The sequence below is a fragment of the Peromyscus californicus genome, unplaced genomic scaffold, assembly GCF_007827085.1.
Source record: "Peromyscus californicus insignis strain IS unplaced genomic scaffold, ASM782708v3 Scaffold_6__1_contigs__length_162567912, whole genome shotgun sequence".
Classification (NCBI taxonomy): Eukaryota; Metazoa; Chordata; class Mammalia; order Rodentia; family Cricetidae; genus Peromyscus; species Peromyscus californicus.
Window position 1 is genome coordinate 116,324,182 of NW_026294584.1, and position 19,675 is coordinate 116,343,856.

The window sequence follows — 19,675 nt, forward strand, 5'->3', positions numbered from 1 at the left end:
TTCAGACCTGTTTCACTCAAATTGAATTCAGAGGGATAAACAGCATCAAAAACAGTGCTTTTAGCATTGACAGGCTGCTTAAGCAGACACACTCCTATTTGCAGGAAATCTTGGCCTGGTTCAGCACTGCTGTGTGGAGGTCAAGTTTATGTTCATCCAATTAACTGCCACTGACTCCGTCCATACTTAATCATACCACGGCCTGGCTGGTTCACGGCAGACTCACAGTTGCTCTACAGCAGTAAACTCATCTAATTGAGTATTGCACGCAGCTAATTAAATATGAAAACAGGATTGTGTGCAGTCAGGTTTCCAGCCTGCCTCATAAACTTGCCGATTCTAATTTGTATTTACCAGAGAAATCTGGGCTTTTCTAGCCTACTAGTTAATAGGTTGATAGGGAGAGGGTCACAAACAAGGACAGCTGTTGTGTTCTGGGTAAAATATGTGCTTTTAAAAACCAGCAACTCTACAGGAGAAGGCACAACTTTAATCTTATTGCCGAGGGGCAAAAGGACCAGGGCTTTTAAAGACGATCCATTCTGGGAAGTGTCTGGGAAGTTAGGGGGAACTGTGGCTACTTTTGAGGTCATTTCTCTTTACCCACTACACACCCTCCTTATGGCTTCAGAGTGTCTTTTCATGAAGTGACAGGCTGCAGGGCGATCTGCTTTGATAGTACAGGCTCTTCAACCACACAAAGGCAAAAGCAATCTCAATGTTCTCTCTCTCTCTCTCTCTCTCTCTCTCTCTCTCTCTCTCTCTCTCTCTCTCGTATGTATGTGCATGTGTGTCCCTGTGTATATGTAGGCCAGAGGTCAACTTTTAGCATCATTCCTTAGGCGCTATCGACTTTGTTTTCTGACACAAGGTTTATCTCTGGGATCTGGGCTTGTGGGCTCATCCCATCTCTGCATTCTCGGCTCTGAGATTACAAGCCAGCACGACCGTGCCTGGCTTCTGTAAGTGCTGGGGATCAAACTCAGGTCCTCACGCTGGCACTGTAGGCACTTTACTAGGCCAGCTCTCTAGCCCAGGTGAACTCTCTGTCGTGTTGCTCATGGATTCACTGACAGTGCTGAAAAGGATTTGTACAAAGAAAGGTTCTCAGACCTGAGAATCGTGGTGCAGATGCGACACCCAACCCCACTTATAATTCCTTTGCATGTCAATTGCTTCATCTTTGATTGGGGATAATAATATCACCTCTCTTCAAGCTGGTGTGTGGATTCGGTGGGAAAACAGATGATTGGCATTTAGCATATTGCCAATACATACTACGCACGCTACAGGTAATGTAGATGTTTGTGTTTTCCTTGTCATTTTAAGTACTGGCATGTAGATCTTAGAGAAGTGGGAGAGTATAATTTCTAGTTGGAAACAGAATTTCCTATCAGAGTTATTTCCTTGTCTCATCAAACTATCAAAGTCTACTCCCATTGCTCAGACTCTGCAGGGACTTTAGAACTGATACTGCCTCTGAGCGCCCGGGTCCCCTTCCTTCCCCGGATCTCCACAGGAAGACCTGTAAAATACCCAGACTGCCATTCCACTCCTCCTTCTAGCACAGCTGGCGCCTACCCTGTCCTGGAAACACAGGTGTCCAGCTAAAAGAGTCACAGACTTTGCCATGCCTAATTTCCTTCCTTCCCACCCAGAACTTGGCACCCATCCCCAGCCCCAGAACCAAGAGGCTAAACCTAAGACTCTGTGCTGTCCAATTTCCTGGAGTAGAAGACTGCACCCTTGAACACCTTCAAATACCTTTCTTTTCTGCTTCTCTTTCTTTCACTTCAATTAGGGTCAAAGTTATCCAATAGGCTCATGTTTTCCGCTGCTAACTTAAACGCCACATTTCCAGCAGAGACAGATTCTATGCTGAAGCCCCAACTAGAATACTGCAGATATAGAATCCCAAGGAACTGCCGCACTCAACTGATCTGACAAGCCCCAGGGCAGAAGGAGGCTTGCCTTGTCTCCTTAGAAGCATTCAAGTGTTCCCCAAGATCTCAGCACATCCTTGAATGCATGGTGCCAACTGCTGATGTGTCTGGATTCTTTGTGTTGCCCTTTAACAAGCAGGCAAGTTGGTGAGTTGTTGTTTTTCTAATGTGATTAAAGGTACAATAAGGTATGTGTGCAACTAGAGGCAAAGCCATTGTTCTGCACCATTAAGCTCACAGCAGCCCCCCAAAGAAACTGTAGGCAGCTTGCCAATGGCCCTAATGAAGAGCATCTCTTTGAATTATCTCTGGATGAGGGAAGGATCAAGCCAGAGCCCTAGAATATTTGATCCTCTTTGTGCTGCTGTTATGAAGGCTTACTGAAGCCAGACACACCGGACTTTCTGGAACTGTAATTTATGGAAACCTTAATTTCACTGTTCTAATAAGGTTTTGCATAATAAGGGTGAGGAAGCAATTATTAATTCCTGCAAGTGTTTTGTGAATTCCTCTATGCTATGGTTCAGGACGCCCAAAGAATAGGAGGAAGGAGGGATTTTACTTAGCTGGCACAAGGGTCGTCGGTCTGAAAAGTAGTTTGGGCTTCCTGAAAACAAATCTGCATGGCTCCCTAAACTGCTGACAACATGTATTTCAGATGGAAGTCATTTATCAGCAACTGACTGAATGAAGCTTCATACAGAAATAGTCCCACAAAAATTCACCCAGTAAAAACCAAACAGAGTACAGATTCCTTCTTTTGGGATTGTTGTTGAGTCTTAAGAGCAGAAATAATATAGCTGAATAAAACAATGAGTTGACATAGATTTACTGTAGATATCATAGAGCTGAATTTTGGAAGGTGCCACTATTCTGAAACTCACCTAAATGAGAGCTGGTGATAAAAACCAAACCAAGCATGGAGTTTTGCAAACTACCATTTAACTTAACTTGCAGCAGCCAAGTCTAACACGGCACCTTGCTTAGGTGATGGGGTCCCATCCTCTGCTCAGTTCACTTCTAAATGTTTAGCTCAAAAAGAGAGCCTCCAGATCATCAGATAAACTGAGGATTAGGACAGAACACATAACGACATGAGGGATGGGGGCCAGATCATCAGTAGTGGCAGCACTATTGCCCAAGACCTCCCACACATCCCTAGACTGCTGGGAACAGGATGTGTGTCCCATTAAGTCCTGAGCATGGAGTTGGAAGCCAGGCATATTTCTAAGACTTAAGAGGCCTCTTTTTAGCAGGTGGGACAGTTCCAAACCTCGGAATGTTTTATATGTCTCACTGCAGGAGGCTGACAGACAGACAGACACACCTTTCCTTCCCCCAGGGTCATCATGGTATCATTCATTAGGTTTTGTTCACAGAAGCAGCCAGCACATTGTGCTGTCTGGCTAGGACCACCCGCCCTCTGGTGGCTTACGTAAAAATGACACATACCTAACAATCAAATTCTTTTTAAAGTCAAGCCTGGCTCTTAAAAAAAAGGTATTAATTTGCCATTTATTGTTATAAACCAAGACACACACACCCATTTTCTTGCTCACCATAATGTTATTTTACCATGCTGATAAACAACTTACAGGATTGTGATTTTCTGTTTACTGATATATTTTTTAAAAGAGTCAGAATGATTCAGGAAGAAAATTCTTAACTGCCAAGTTAGGTTACCAAGAACCATGCCAAAGCTCCTTGCTCAAGATGGGGCTGAATATTTAAAAAGAAAGCACTCAGCACCGATGAAGATAAGCTAGCTGGGTTGTACGGAAAATATCCCCTTACATCTCAACTGCAATTTCATGTTCTGACATAGAAGCCGTGACAAGTCACCTGCTGTGGGTGACAGTTTGTAAGACCAAGTCACTTGCTTCAGAAGTTGCTATCATTTGTATCGAGAGATGTACGGTCGTGGCAAGGGCGAGGCATAAAGGTGAACACCACATGTCCCGTTACAAGAAGCTGCTGAAAGGAGGGCTCAACAGAGGACTTTGCTCCGCTGCAAGCAGCACCTTAAAACTGTTTGTAAACAGACACAAAAACTGCAAGCATCCATCATTGCCCCCGTCTTCCTCGACTTGTTCAAAGGCTGTGTGACCACTCTTTGACCCTTCCTGTCCGCCGCCACCGCTGCTCAGCAGAGCACTTAGTTGTCATGGAGCTCTGCGATACAACTGCTTCCAACACACTGCGAGACTATCAACAGCTATTCAGACTCTCAAAAGCAAGCACCGGAAAGCTGCTAGGAAGCACACTGCTTAAGGGAGTTAACAGAACATTGCCGATGCAGAAGTGGACAAGGCTGGCTGAGGCAGGACACACACACACACACACACACACACGTGTGCGCGCACACACACACACACACACACACACACACACACACACACACACACACACACACACAGAGAAATTCCTGCCCTGGGAGGGATGCTGCCAGGTGGAGGATCGCAGAATAACCTGCCGTGCGTTACCTGGCAAACTTCATAGAGTAATTTGTACTGCTCCTCTTGCTTCTGCGCGCTGCACAAGCTGCATCCCATGTTTGGAGGAATGTCAAAGAAAGCCGTCAGGACTGCCAGTGCCTGGGAAGCCGCTCCCTCAGCATGCAGGCATTGGAGGGCTCTCTGAGAGCCTCAGGTGAGTCAGGCAGCTGCAAAGCCTCCTGCAGGCATGGCTCTCTGAGGCTGCAAAACAACTCTCTGCTTCCTCCACGCTTCCTTTCCTTCCCTCACAGCATGCACGCACGCACGCGCTTGGGCACACACACACACACACACACACACACACACACACACACACACACACAGGCAGACACACACATACACACACACACACACACACCCTGCTCCCTCCTCCGAGTGACTCTGGCAGCTGGATTGTGGTCCAATGCACACGCTATATATACTGCTGCTCATGCATATTAATCAGCTCTCATTGACTATTCATAACAGACAATGATACAGAAGCTATAATTGCCAACTATGACAGTTGAAATTTCTCTAATTAACAAGCAAGTGCTCCAGTGGTAGGGAATAATAAAAAGACACTAACAATTTTGCAAGCCATTTTCTGGCAGTTACAAATAAACATGACTACATTTTTTTTTCCAGCAGGGGTCTCTTAGGATAATCCCTAATGCATTTCAGCTAAGTAGAAATTCATTTTTAAATATATCATAAAATTTCTGATGATATAAAATGTATTTAATGCTGCAGATAATGACGGCACATAAACAGATTTTATGGAAAGGACATGTTTTGAATAATATTCCAATAATGTTTAGCACTGTACAAAGTTGTAGGAAAGAAATGTTCCACCTATGAATAAAATATACAAATTTAAATTGCAAGCTAGATCCGTGAGAATGTAAAGTAGCTAGGTGGGGCAAGGAGAGAGGCTGCCCGACAGGCAAGCAGGCAGATATTATTACCAACATACCTCGCCAATCCCAAAGGCAGAAACTTATTTGTCAAAGTGACCCAGAAGCGACAGAAGCAGCCAGCCTTGTGCCATCTCCTCAGCTCTGCAGATGTCACAGATAATGCGGAGATGACACTTCAGAGACAAACGTCACCGGCTGCTACCACCTATGCTCTGGCATCTCATGGCTGCCCAGGGTTCGGTAGCTGTGCCTAGTGTTGTGTGTCTAGGAAGCAGGAAGAGGCAATAGTAAAGCTGGGAGGTGAGCATGGACAGCACCAGGGAGGTTCTGTCTTAAGACAATGTTTCTTGCTTCTTCATTTGGTTCCTGTCCCACTGAACAAGTGTCCTGGCTTTTAAAACTACTTAAAAAAAAAAAACCAAACCAAACCAAACCAAAAATCCCTGCTGGCCCTACTGCCCGAATGCAACACATCGGTGTTTCTTCCTCACCTAAAATGGCAATGCTGAAAATTCCCATCACTGCTTCCAGAGCCATCGCCACCCCCTTCCTTAGATAAAGGGTGAACTGTCTGAGAAAGACTCCCACATCCCCTGACAAGAGGTGTCACGGGAGTGCAAGAATAATGCCTCCTTTTTCTGGGAGCCGAGTCACACCTGAGATGTGAGTAAACCTGTGCCAGTTAACTCCTATTTGGGCTGGTGGCCAACAGGTGGGTAGGGTCCCATTTCTCAGACAGAAAATAAGGTCCTGCCTCTTGGCTGGGCCAGCACACGGCTCTGATGGTTGGAGGAGGGGGATGGCCACTTCCATTTTGGGTCCTTATCTGTTGTGTCTGCCTCAGCTGGTACCGGAAGAGGCAGGCATAGACTGAACTGGAGGGTGGGTCTGGGCAGGAGCCTTGGTTGTCGACTGTGGAGGATTCTGGGAAGGGTCTTATCTAGCTAGCGGCTCCTGGAGCCTCAGTCTCCTCATTTGTCACCGTGGCCATGCTAAGCAGCTGTCTTACAGCAGCGCACTGTAGCCAAGAACTGGGAGAACATAAGCTCCTCAAGACACAGAGCAGAGGTTGTGCTTGGCCACACCCTTGTCCTTCCCCTACATCCATCACTAAGTCTGGCCTGCTCCACCGCCAACTGCACTGGCCTAAAAGCCTTCCAGTGGCTTCTAATCATATTTGGATGAAAGCACAAAATTTACCTCAGGGACCCAGAAAGCCTGGCAAAATTTGGTCCTCGCCTATCACTTAGTCAGTATTCTCCTCTTCCCCCTAGCTCTGGTTCTCAGCACACTCCAGACCAACCACACTCTTCCTCATGGACTTCCAAAACTGCTCTACCACCCCCCATTTCTTACCAACCTTTTACCCCATCTCAGTCCACAGGAACCTTCTTGAGGACAGCCTGTGCTAGGCTACCTGCAGGCGTCTCCTACAGGCATCTACTTTCCAGTGTGCTCCTCACTGTGCCTCCTTACCACACTCCTCTCCTCGGGATGACAATAACCACTGCTCCCCTTCCCTGTGGGGGTGTGTGTGTGTGTGTGTGTGTGTGTGTGTGTGTGTGTGTGTGTGTGTGTGTGTATGTGAATGCACACATGTGCACGTCTAGAGACCAGAGGTGGGTATCCAGCATCTTCCTCTACCACTTCATATCTTAATCTTTAAGATAGGGCCTCTTACCCTGAACCTGGAGTTTGCTGTTTTGACTGAGATGGCTGCCTAGCAAGCCTCAGTGATTCTCCTGTCTTTGGTACCTGCTCCTACTCCAAGCACTGAGGGTTACAGTAACTGCGCAGGTGCTCAATCCAGCTTCAGGTCCTCACACTTGTGTGACAAGCACTTTACCCAGGAGCCATCTCCCAGGCCCCTGGATAACTGCAGAAGCAGTGATGATCTTGTTTACAGATGACCACTTGTTTATTGTCTCCTTACAGGAGGCTTAAGCTCCCTGAGGCAGTCGTACCATCTCCAACCCGGGGAGCTGAGGAAACACAGTCAGCTAGAGCCATGAATGCCAGGGTAAGCTGGCGAGCACCGTCACGGAACAGAGAGCACAGTGCCAGGCGTCCATGGGAAGGGAAGGCTTGCAATCATGGCTGACTCTTCCAAAGTTACAAGGACCCTTGGCTTCACGGTCATTCTTTGTTTACTTACTTTCAAACAACCACAAATAAATGTTGAAACAAACCCAAGTTGAGTTGTTAGAGAACATATATGTCTTGTTATGAATCTTTCAAGTGATAATCCCAAGCTAAGAGAGTTGTGGTGAATGGTCCACTGGACTTCCGTACAGTGCCTGTTAAACATTTTGGCCTTAGGAGCCTTTTAGAAGCTTTAAAATGTTGAAGCAAGTTGTAGGTGCACACTTATAATCCTAGCACTGAGGCAGGAGGACTGCCACAAGTTTAAGGTCAGCCTGGGGTATTTAACAAGACATGCTGTCTTAAAACGTGAGGAAGTATGAAGGTACTATTGATGTAACTACGAATATTTATTAGAATTCAAGCCACCAGAAACCTAAAAGTTATGTGTTCATGAGTTCATCTAAAAATAGCAGTAACTAGGTGGTGAGTAGAGTGTCTGCTCTGCAAGCATGAGGACCCAGAATTCATGTGGAGCTGGGTGTGGAAGCACACGTCCGGAATCTCAGGGCTCTTCTAGTGAGACAGGAAGTGAAAACAGGGGTGGGGGTGGGGGGCTTCCCGGAAGCTCATGGTCAGCTAGCCTGGTATACACAGTGGTGAACAACAGTTTCAAACAGGGCAGAAGGTGAGAGGACTCCTTTCTCTCTCTCTGTCTGTCTGTCTCTCACACACACAGAGTAGGAACAAATCTACAGTATAATGCAAAGAAATGACTGGACTTTCTACAGCAGACATTTTAAAGGGGGAGGGCAGAACTTTACACTTTACCTACGTTCTCTGATGATCATGGGAGACAGCAGATTGTCACAGTCGCTGCTGTACCCAATGCCTCTCATAAGCATCATGTGAATGCTGGGAAATGCCACTGGGCTGTCTACCACTAACAGAATGTCAGTCAAAGAGGGAAAGCATACTTTGGCATTTTCAGGCAAATGTTTTTGGCCTTGTAGATGCTGAGAAACAAGCATCCAGGGCCTGAGTGGGTGCCCAGGCCACACTCTGAAAACCCCTGTCTCAGCGGAATATTTCCATGAGCTGGATGTCACACATCTCCTTGTCTGACAGTGGGGAGGGGACAGAGAGGACACCAGACCAGACTCTATTCTCAGTTGTGTTCCCATTCTTGGTATTAAAACATCACATAGAATTATCATTGTAAAAACTTTCATGTACCCAGAGTGCCTCAAACAAAACTAACAAAGTGAACATTTGCCCTTCAACTCGGGCCAATCATCCAGCACATGTACAATGAGAGTATCATTTTCAAAATCTTGTTTTCGCTGAGCCTGTCAGAATCATGGTCTTCCTGAGAAAGGTTCACCTATGTGATGGAACACACTAAAGCATTGGGCCAAACTGATCCCAGTGGCAGTGTGAGGACACACACTGTTAGAGACTGTAAGGTAAAAATGAAAAGCAGCACATTGCACAAAGACACACATTGTCTGGAGAAGGTATTCAACGTGTTTTCCCAAGTTAGTAACCATATTATCTGAAAAACGCTAACAAGCTCGCCAGAGCACCAGGCACTTTTCTCAGCTACCCTGTACCATCCCACACCTGCCTCTTTCTGCCTTCGTGGAAATTGAAAAAAATTAAAGTGCAAAGAAGGGTCAGCAGAGTGCTCAATTGAGACAGAAGAGCCCATCTGAAAGCCCCGAAGGGGCCCAGGGCATGTCTTTAGTAATTGGTCTCTGAACATCCATAGTTGGTTGGGGATTGTGCTGGCTAGTTCTTATGTTAGCTTCATACAAGCCAGAGTTAGTTGGGAGGACCTCAATTGAGAAAATGCCCCTCACCCCACCCTGCCACCAGACTGGCCTGTGGGTAAGTCAATGGGGCATTTGCTTGATAGATGATTGATATGAGAGGGCCTAGCCCACTGTGGGCGGTGCCACTCTTAGGCGGGTGGTCCTGGGAGCTAGAAGAAAGCAGGCAGGAAAGCCAATAAGCATCATTCCTCTTGGGCTTCTGATTCAGTTCCTTGCCTCAAAGTTCCTGCCTTGACTTCCCTGAATGATGGACTCCAAGCTATGAGATGAACTAGATCCCTTCCTCCCCAGGTTGCTTTTGGTCATGGTGTTTTATCACAGCAGTAAAAACGCTAACTAAGACAGGAGTGCTACACAGGGTCGGCAGTTGTGGATGTCAACTTACCTGCACACAACTGCTGAGTAAGCTCTCTAAAGTGAGCGTGTTGTTTTCCATACACAAACTGTGTTACCTGGTCTGATACCTGAAACAGGACCTTCGTATATTCTCTAGTGTATAAGAAATGCAGGTCTCTACCTGGACTGAGTCTACCAGGTTGACCTCAGTCTGTGGGGAAGGCTTTGCCCTGGAGGAGATGGGAATGGGGGGGGGGGGGGGTCGGGGGGAAGGTGAGGGGGACGGGAGGGGGGAGAACAAGGGAATCCGTGGCTGATATGTAGAACTGAATTGTATTGCAAAATAAATTAATTAAAAAAAAAAAAAAAAAAAAAAAAAAAAAAAAAAAAAAGAAATGCAGGTCTCATCAAACTATAGACAAAAACTTCCCTATGGATGCTGTGGGATGGTCTGTATGTCAAATGTGTTGCTGATTGGTCAATGAATAAATCACTGATTGGCAGTGGCCAGGCAGGAAGTATAGGCGGGACTAACAGAGAGGAAAATTGAGAGAACAGGAAGCTGGGTGGAGGAGACACTGCCAGCCGCCATCAGGATAAGGAAGATGTAAAGTACTGGTAAGCCACAAGCCACGTGGCAAGGTATAGATTAATAGAAATGGATTAATTTAAGCTGTAAGAACAGTTAACAAGAAGCCTGCCACAGCCATACAGTTTGTAACCAATATAAGTCTCTGTGTTTACTTGATCGGGTTTGAGCGGCTTGGGACTGGCGGGTGAGAGAGATTTGCCCTGACTGTGGGCCAGGCAGGAAAACTCCAGCTACAATGGACTTCCTGGAAGACTGTAAAAATAGATGTGGGATGACAGGGGCCACAAGGCAGAAAAACGCCATGTAGAACAACTGTATCAGTGATGATGGGTCAGAACTGTCTTACCCCAAATCTCCCAGCTACTCGGGCTGATCTTACTGCATTGGCCCTTCCTTGGATTATTTTCAACTTCCTTTCAGCTCACACTTGTTAACTCATCTTCCTCATGGCCCAATCTCCTTCATCCTTCAGTTCTTAACTATACATCACAGTTAGAGTATTTATTATGCATGCACATGTGCACACGAACATCCATCTGGGAGTTCACCATAGCACAAAGTGCAAACTCTCCAACAAAAGCGCCAACCATTTGTCCTTCTTTTCTCCATCTGCTAGAGATATGCACAATGGCATCTCATAGCATTTAACCCAGTTAGGTGCTGTACTCTCTGCCTGGAGCAGCCAACTTCATGTCCATCAGTACATCCCTTGACCTCACCTCCCTTGTCTCAGCACCACCCTACAGGCAATGATGAACTTTCTACGTAACTCCCAGGAGGAGCTAGCCCGTGTCTGCATCACCTTTCTCTTCCTCTGGCCCATGTCTCCATCACCCTTCTCTTCCTCTAGCCCATGTCTCCATCACTCTCCTCTTCCTCTAGCCCATGTCTCCATCACTCTCCTCTTCCTCTAGCCCATGTCTCCATCACTCTCCTCTTCCTCTAGCCCATGTCTCCATCACTCTCCTCTTCCTCTAGCCCGTGTTTACATCACTCTCCTCTTCCTCTAGCCCATGTTTGCATCTAAGTCCCAAACTCTAGTCTTAGCCAGGGATTTAGAGTCATGCTCTGAGGAAATGGTTAGTGACTTCTAGTTAACCCCCAACTAGGCAAGGTAAGGTTTTGATAGCTTGCCTGAACCACAGTTAGCAAGTTGCCCTGGGCTTGTTGAGAAGCAGGAAGTTGTTTGAAAAGCAAGGATAGAAAGACAGCATGCCATTTTAGTGAAGAGAACACATCTTCAAAGACATCAGCAAACACAATGGAGATGACCTAAGACATGGGAGAGTAGCTGTGAGTGTGGTTTTATTTCTGAGAAGCTCCGTATGTTTAGAACATCAGCTCAGGCTCTCACATCTCACTCTGAGCAATGAAAAGATATTTTTTTTCCTCTCCAAATTGATTGTGGGGCTGCTGTCTCAAGGGCATCTGCCTGGGGATCTAGGAGTCTCATAGAATACTCTGGCTGCTGGAGATTGATGGCTTCTTGTTTGTGCTTGAAGCTCTTGGAGATGCTGTGCCCTGCAAGGAGGTTGGGTAAGGGAAGAGGCAAGCAGACTGATGAGTATATCCTGCAGCTGCCTTCAAATGTCATGCAGACAGATGAGCATCTGTCTCTAAGACCTGCCTAGTGGACCACAAAGAGGCTGCTGGACAAGAATGCAATAAAGACCAGCAGTGGGGAGAATGCATCTGCTATGTCCATGAAAGTGATGGAAAAGATCCCTGTCTTCAGCTTCAACAGAAGGAACAAGTTTCCTGATGAACTTGAGCTATGAGGTCACCCCTGTGAGACGTCTGGTCTTTGGATGGCCACAAAAACATTGTGATCGTGCCTGGACCTCTTCCTGTCATGGGTGATAGATTGATGAGTGTCTCTATTTTCCCCAGCTGAACTTGGAATTCCTGAGAATGGATTCCCCTAAATGTCTGGAGCGATCCTCAGCCCCAGAAGACCCCCACAAAGCATGTGGGAAGAACAAGTCTGAGTTCCTACAAGGGCATCATGTGGGCTATGGTGTGGGCATCTGCATAGGGCAGGGAAGTATGCTGAGATGACTCAGCTCAGACTATGAAACAACTTGCAGAAGGGTAGGGTGAGCTCATTTGGGAACTGGATTTTTCTACCTTATGACAGGGTGACCACCTGCTCCAGAGTTGTAGGGGAGGACTCGTCAAAGAACAAAAGCCTGTCAGAGTTCTTAGAACATATTCTGCAAGTGGTCAATGAAGCAAGGAAAAAAATGACAACGTTGAAGGATAGAAGAACCCTTTTAGCACACTCTAGTTAGCGGTCAGCAACCTCTTCCCATAAGGGTAGACCAAAGAGAAAATACCTTTTGTGGGACGAGAAGCAAAAGTAAGACTATCACACTGTCTGGCATATTCATAACAACCCCCTTAAACAGAATGCATCCACTGTTTGTAGACCCCACCAAGATGGGCTGTATTCTGGATTTGATTTCTGGACCATAACTGCCCAATAAGGACATCTGAGTTTGAGCAAAAGTTCTTTGATACTAATGAGAGAATGAGCCAGTGACCCTCACCACCCCACCCAGCCAATCCTGTTTAATGGGAACTGTGGCTGAAGGAGTCAAAGCACTGTGCCCAAGAACACTCAGCATGCACCTGGCAGCAATGAGATCAGAATTTGGACTGCTTACCCCTCAGGCAGGTAAGACCTTGCCTGTCCATTAGGAATGCTGATGTATGCACTAGGCTTTACAGACTATCTTCTTGTTGGGAAAGGGCTGGGTCTGGTAAAGAAAACAGCTCAAGAAACACAGTGTCCTCACAGAGTGATCCCAGTCAACACATGTGTTCTGTGAGGAGCTAGCTGGCCAGCAGGACCAGGCATGAATGGCCAGCACTATGTGATGTCTAGTCTCATTCTGGACAACTCTCCTCCTTCACATGTATAGCCACCAAACAGCTGGGTCCACAGGAGTCTCTGCTAAGTATGGGGGATAGGAAGTGTCTCAGATCTGCCTCTGGTCTCTGGGCTTAGGGAGCATGATGGATGTGTAACAGGTTTCATTCTGCATGATGTGTGGAAGTGACAGAAAGAGGCTCTGGGACCCTCTGCCCAGGCTCCTAGCCCATCTCGCCAGTGATCACAGACCTGAGAGAAACTTGTGTATGTGCTCCAGGCCCTAGATATGAGGTTCCACTGGGCAGTAAAGTCCAGGTTAGGGAAGAAAGGAGACGTGAATCATGGGAACAGAGGAGTGATGGGAAGTAGAGGTCAAGAGTGGCAAGGACTCAGACAAGGGCACATTCAACACCTTAGGGTCTAGAGGACTTAAGACCAGCTTAGTTATGAGTGTAGAGGGCTGGCTCGGAGGACAGAGGAAGGCAAGTGTCAGGGTGATCAGAGCACAAGAGAGGGAAAGGGGAGACACTCTGGGGGCACATGAACATCACTGGTGTGTGGTGGAGATTCACAGAGTCACAAGCTTGTGAAGAATGCCCAGAGGACAACCAAAAGCTACAAAACCATGGGAGGCAGGAGAGCAGATGTGACCTCATCTCATTATTGTAAAAATTAAGTTAGGGGTTTCAAACTGGATGCTGCTTTCAAACAGTGGCAGCCTCTTCAAATTTTTTTTTAATTAAATGGTAATTTAGAAAATCAGAAACAATTAAACATCAACAGCTGCAATCTAAAATATGGGTTTAAAAATTCTTTTGTTAAGTTCCTCTGCTCTGGTACACGGGACCTTGTGTTCCCATGTGACAGAACTGAGTGGTAGCAGGGCAAAGCTGTTCCCTAGAAATGGGGTGTGTGGTCTTGACTGCTCGGCTCAGCTGTTCCAAGGTCCTGTGGCCTTATGGAAGCTACAGAGAACCAAGGTGCCAGGTTTATGCAAGGTTGGTTGTATATTATGGTATAAACATAAAACCTTTGTCTGAGGCCACAGGTGGCAGGTAGAGGCCACTAAAGGGAGGCTCCTGTATCTCCTGGGAGTTCCTTCCGAGACAGTGTGAGAACTTCACTGTTCCCAGCCTCACTCCGTCACAGCCTAGGGCTGCAGAGAGTAAGTACCGGTGGTGTCTGTTCATGGATAGAAGTCAAAGCCTTCTCTCATCCTTCCGTCCCTTCGCTCACTGTCGTCACTCATCACCCACTGTGAAGCAGACACCATTGTTTACTGACTAACATGGCATGCAAAATCCCTGTCCTCATGCTGCAGCCAACTGTATCTCACTTGTGGCTTCCGTGGGGCACCAGCTGCTCTGGCTGAGACTGCGGATGCTCTCCCAGTTGTCACACTCCATCCATTGGTCCTCAGCTTAGATGACACGTCCACAGTGTCTTGCCCTGTGAGGTCTTCCCATTTTGCCTTCTGTGACTTCCAGCTTTAGGGAACTGCTATGATCGTTCACCAGAGCCTCTGCCACCATTTATGTAATCATTCCTTTTAAATTTGCTCACTTGGTTTTACTTATGTGTGTTTTTGAAGTAAAATCTAATCTCCACAATGTACAAAAATAATCACTTGCGATGTGTGAAAATGCTATAGAGCAACTGTATGGATTTAAAAATAAGACGACTCATGCTATACCACAGAATACTGACAGCCTGCAGAGTTTCAGGGGTAGGAGGAGTTCCCACTTTGTACTCAATTCCAGCTTCACTGTGACTCTCCCCACACTGTCTCTCACCAGCTCTGTAGGTTTGGCTTCCAGAACTTCCTGTGTTCTGGTCTGTTTCCTGAAGGATGTCTGGACTCTTTCACTTTACCACCCATTTGTGGACTGGCTGGCTATCCTCCCTTGCCTGTGCACACTGCAGTCCGAATTCCATCCTTCAGCTCCCACATGCATATTAAAGCCAACACCAGCTTCACCATCAACATTGGTCTGAAGCTCCACAGCATCTGCCTCCATCTGCATTCTGCCACCTTCTTGAGGCATGGTCTTCTATAGTCCCGACCATTTGATTCAAAGAGACACAGGTTACGCTAAGGCTTTGGGATAGAATGGCATCCAGGACCAGTCTGGGGCCAACAAGAGAGAGAACATTCTGAGTGGAGATGGTGCTGGAGCCTCCAGGCATGGGACGTAGGTAAGGAAGTTCTCAAAGAACTGTGCACTTGAAGGATAAAGGATGAGACGAAAGTGATGATGCTTGAGGAAGAGCCTAGAGTTGTTTATGCTAGAGCAAAGGGGGAAAGGTTGAAGAAACTGAAAGGGTTGGGCTGTGGAGATGGCTCAATCAACCAAAGCTCGGCTGTGTGAGTACGGGAACCTGACTTTGATCCCTAGAATATGTGTGGAAAAGCCCGGCATGGTGGCAAGTTATTGTGATCCCCGTGCCAGTGAGGCAAAGCCAGGGAGATTGCTGAGGCTCACTGGACAGCCAGCTTAGCCAAACTGGGAAGAGCCAAGCCAGAGAGAGGCTCAGTCTCAAAACATCGTCACCGCCACAACATATGGCTAGTGTCTTGAGGAATGAAACCCAAGGTTGCCCTCTGGTATCACATCCATATGTACACATGGTACAAACACACAAACATACACACACACACACACAGAGTGAGAAAGTGGCATGAAGCTAGAGGCAGAGAGAGCTTAAATCTTCATTTCAAACTGGGCATCCCACTGCCACATAGCTTTGTATTTTCTTCAGAGGCTCTCAGATGGGACCAGAGCTCCAGTGGACAGTTTGTCAGCTTTCCTCTTTTCCTTTTGGCCAGATTCTGGAATTCAGGACATGTCCCCATAGTACTGTCCTTTCTAAGAGCTTGGAATTGAGTCATGGGGCTGCTTGGCTGGGAGGTTTGAAGAAGCTGGATGATGGGGAAGCATGTGTTGGCGGGGTGACTTGGGCATTAGAAGCTGGCTCAGTAGTTTAAGACAGCTCTTCTCAGGAGATAAACAAGGGGCACGAAAGACTTGGGGGAAAAAGACATTGCCAACTGAAGCTTCATAACTCACCCGTACCTATGAGGTTCAAGTGCCATCGAGTCTGAAATTACTTACGATGCTTCTACCCTGGATTTACTTTCTATATAAAACAGCACTTCACAGAGTAAGTTAGTAAATGCCATCATGACCAATGGTTTGTTTTGAGAGGGAGATGCTGCCAACAAATGGCCATACTAATTTTTAAACCTTCTCTGGGAAAATGTAACAATTTAGTATATTTGTGAGCCGGATAAGAACTAGTGACATTTGTATTTAATCTTAAAAACTGATATATGTGTGTCCAAACACTAATAAAAGTTTTCTACACTATAAATGGGGAGAAGCCGAACACTAGATCACAGGCAACACACACACACACTTAGGATTCTGGTCTTATGGCCAGAGCCTAGAGGCAGGGAAAATGGAAGTGATTTAGAACAGTCTCTGGTAAGATACGTTTGATATTAGTGGGCTTGCTGAAGCGAAACAGTAATACCAGAGAAATACAGAGGTGTGAAAGCCATTATAGTGCATTCAGATGTTGGGAGGCCTTGATGCTGACATCATTCAGGGAAGCTGCCTGTGCCCACAGACAGTGGTGCACTGGGCAGCATCAACTAGAAAGCTGATGAGTGGGTTCCATGAAACCACAGTTTAGTTTTCGGAAGGAAGGGAAGAACATTAAGACCCTGTTTTACCATCTTCCTTTCATGGTAGGAGAGACCTGTGAGGACAATGAATTCCGCCTGACTTTTTTCTGTGTCCTGCTATGACCTACCTTGGGGTGAGCCATGTTATTATAGGAAATGGAACAAATTGATAGGTAAGTGGATACTGAGTGCTTCTTGGGCAAGCCATACCATGGTCCCAAGTCAACCACCTCATCCACTAATTATTACTGATGCCTTGTGCTCTCTAGAGCAGTAAGACACCATCATTTGGATACCATGGACTGGCATAACTAAAGAGGAAATGTGCTGAGGATGAAGAATGTATCTACCAGCACACTGTCTTATAAGCATCATAGAAGGCTTCACTTGGCAGTGCCTTTCTTGGAAGAAAAAACCAAAAACCCAAAACTCAACCAACTCCAAAGATATACTCAACCTAAGTTAAGGTTTTTAAAAAGAGTATAAATAACGACATATTAAATTCTCAGTATCCTCTTCCTAGCCTGACCCATTGACTCTGCATCTGGCCACGGCAGGTGTAGAAAGCAACATGACCCAGTAGTGTTGAGCAGAGGGAGAAACAGAGTGCTATTGGACATGGGAAATTCCCCGCCTGACGAAGGAGGGGTGGGGACGCTCACAAAGAAAGGAGGCTCCGGAGCCTCTTCTGCCACATACTGAGGCACGCTGTTCTCTACGTCCATGCTTTAAGTGTCCCCCACCTTGTAGTGTCCCAGACTCACCCTCACCCACATTTCTTCCCTACTTGCACCAGCTATGTGGTGAGAGCAAGCAGTGTGGCAGGATTCTTGACCAATTCTGAGTGGCATGGGCTTCATCTGTTTCATGCCAACCTCCTGAAATGCAGCAAGCTTTCTGCCATCCATGTATTAATATCTGTTCCTCAGCTACTGCCCTGCCCTGTGTTGCTATTCTAGGTGGGGGAAACAACCTCTGAGGCTCTTTTTTTTTTTTTTTTTTTTTTTTTTTTTTTTTTTTTACTTTTGAGCTCAGGATGGAACCCAGGGCCTTACGCTTGCTAAGCAAGTGCTCTACCACAGAGCTAAATCCCCAACCCATGAGGCTCTTCTTAATCCCACATTCTTGCACTGGGCTCCCTCCATGCTGCTCACCCAGGATATTAGTTCTGTTTTTCATCGCTGTCGCCAAATACCTGATACAACCTAAGGGAGGGAGGGCCTTTGTAGTTCATAGTTTGAGGGGACCGCCCCTCAGGGCTGCAGGAGCAAGAGATAGCTAGTCAGGAAGCAGAAGGAGATGAATGATGACGCTCAGCTTGTTTACTCTTTTTCATTCAGTTCAGGATCCCAACCCATAGGAGGTGCTGCCCCAGTTCAACCTCAATGAACACAATCTAGACAGTTCCTCGAAGACATGCCCAGGGGTTTCTTCTTTCACATGATTCTAGATGCCTTCAAGTTCTCAGTATTTGCCATTATACTCAGTCACACGGGAAGGCAGGCTCCCTTTTATGCCCATGACCTCAGGCTTTCCATACTAACAGACATGCACTCCTGGGCCACCATCCATCCTGAGGGGACTGTTGACTATGCTTCTCATTGTCTGTCTCTCTCCTCGAAGACATGCCCAGGGGTTTCTTCTTTCACATGATTCTAGATGCCTTCAAGTTCTCAGTATTTGCCATTATACTCAGTCACACGGGAAGGCAGGCTCCCTTTTATGCCCATGACCTCAGGCTTTCCATACTAACAGACATGCACTCCTGGGCCACCATCCATCCTGAGGGGACTGTTGACTATGCTTCTCATTGTCTGTCTCTCTCCTCAAGCCCAAAGCTGTTCCTAGATATCTTCCAGATTCACATCTGCCATGGCTTACCTCTTCCTCCAGCCTTCCCCTCACACTTCTCTACAGCCTACACATACCTGTACTTTCACTCAAACAATCACTGAGTTGCTGTCCAAAATGGTTAGGGTCTCATAGGATGAGGTCACCTCACTACTCGTGGCAGCATTGAGATGTGTCCTTAGCCTCCTTCATCTAAAACCAGCTCTGGTTCCCCTCAGCTGCAGATCTTCACTCTGGCCCCTCTAAGGATATAGATTCCTGTTAGATCTCAGCAGATCACCATATGCCCTTCTGACCACATGTGCTGGCTCCCCTCTTCCGTCTAAATAATGGGTTACCTCTCAGAAATCACCACCTTTCCTCTCCACAGCATAACACCTAGCACACATGTCATCTCCCCCCCCCCCCCCCACTCTCATCTCTGTGCTCTATCCTGGAGAATATAGCAATTGGAACTGTCTGGTGCCATCTAAAGACACCTGTCATCACCCGACAAGCAAGGTCTAGCAAGGCCGGGCACCTGGGATCTGGAACCAGGGTGTTTCCTCATAAATCCCACCCTAGACTCTTCAGCACAGTCTGTCTCTCCCTCAGTTACCGTTTCATCTAGCCACACAGAACCGCGAAGAAGTGCCTGTATTCAATTACTCAGCAGAGTGCCTGGCTCCTAGCACCAGTGGCAGATTTCAGATTTCCTTCTTTCTTTTCAAACTTTTCCATTTTCCATGCCGACTATGGGTGACACATGCAATATTTAGCTCTTTCGCTTGAGAATCTCAGGGTCTTAGCAAGCCCATAGACACACAAACGAACTGTCTAATCAAGCTTTCAGTGTGCCATGGAGGATGCATGGAGAACAGAATGGACAGAGAAGACCTAAGAGTTAACTACACTTGATTTATCAGAGAATGTAAAATCATTTGAAATACTAAATGCCAATCTACACCTTATTTTCCCTTGAGGAAACTTAGCTTCCATAGGAGCCATGGGTATACTTGATGTAAAGATTCCCAAGAGGGAAGTATCATGGCCAGAAATAATTAGGAGTGATGTTTGTGGGTGCAGTGATGGATAAGGAA

General features: G+C 46.6%; 1 protein-coding gene across 2 annotated transcripts in view; it reads right to left on the minus strand.

Moving 5' to 3' along the window:
- Positions 1-19,675, minus strand: part of Pdzrn3 (PDZ domain containing ring finger 3) — a 244,153-nt gene that overhangs the window by 45,374 nt on the left and 179,104 nt on the right. The window contains exon 1 of one of the 2 annotated variants that reach the window (XM_052719999.1): positions 4,427-4,742. The exons of the other annotated variant lie outside the window; for it this stretch is intronic. Within the exon in view, the coding sequence (XP_052575959.1) occupies positions 4,427-4,495 (69 nt within the window). The 5' untranslated portion in view covers positions 4,496-4,742. Of the gene's footprint in view, positions 1-4,426; positions 4,743-19,675 lie in introns of those variants that run through there. 2 annotated transcript variants of the gene reach the window in all.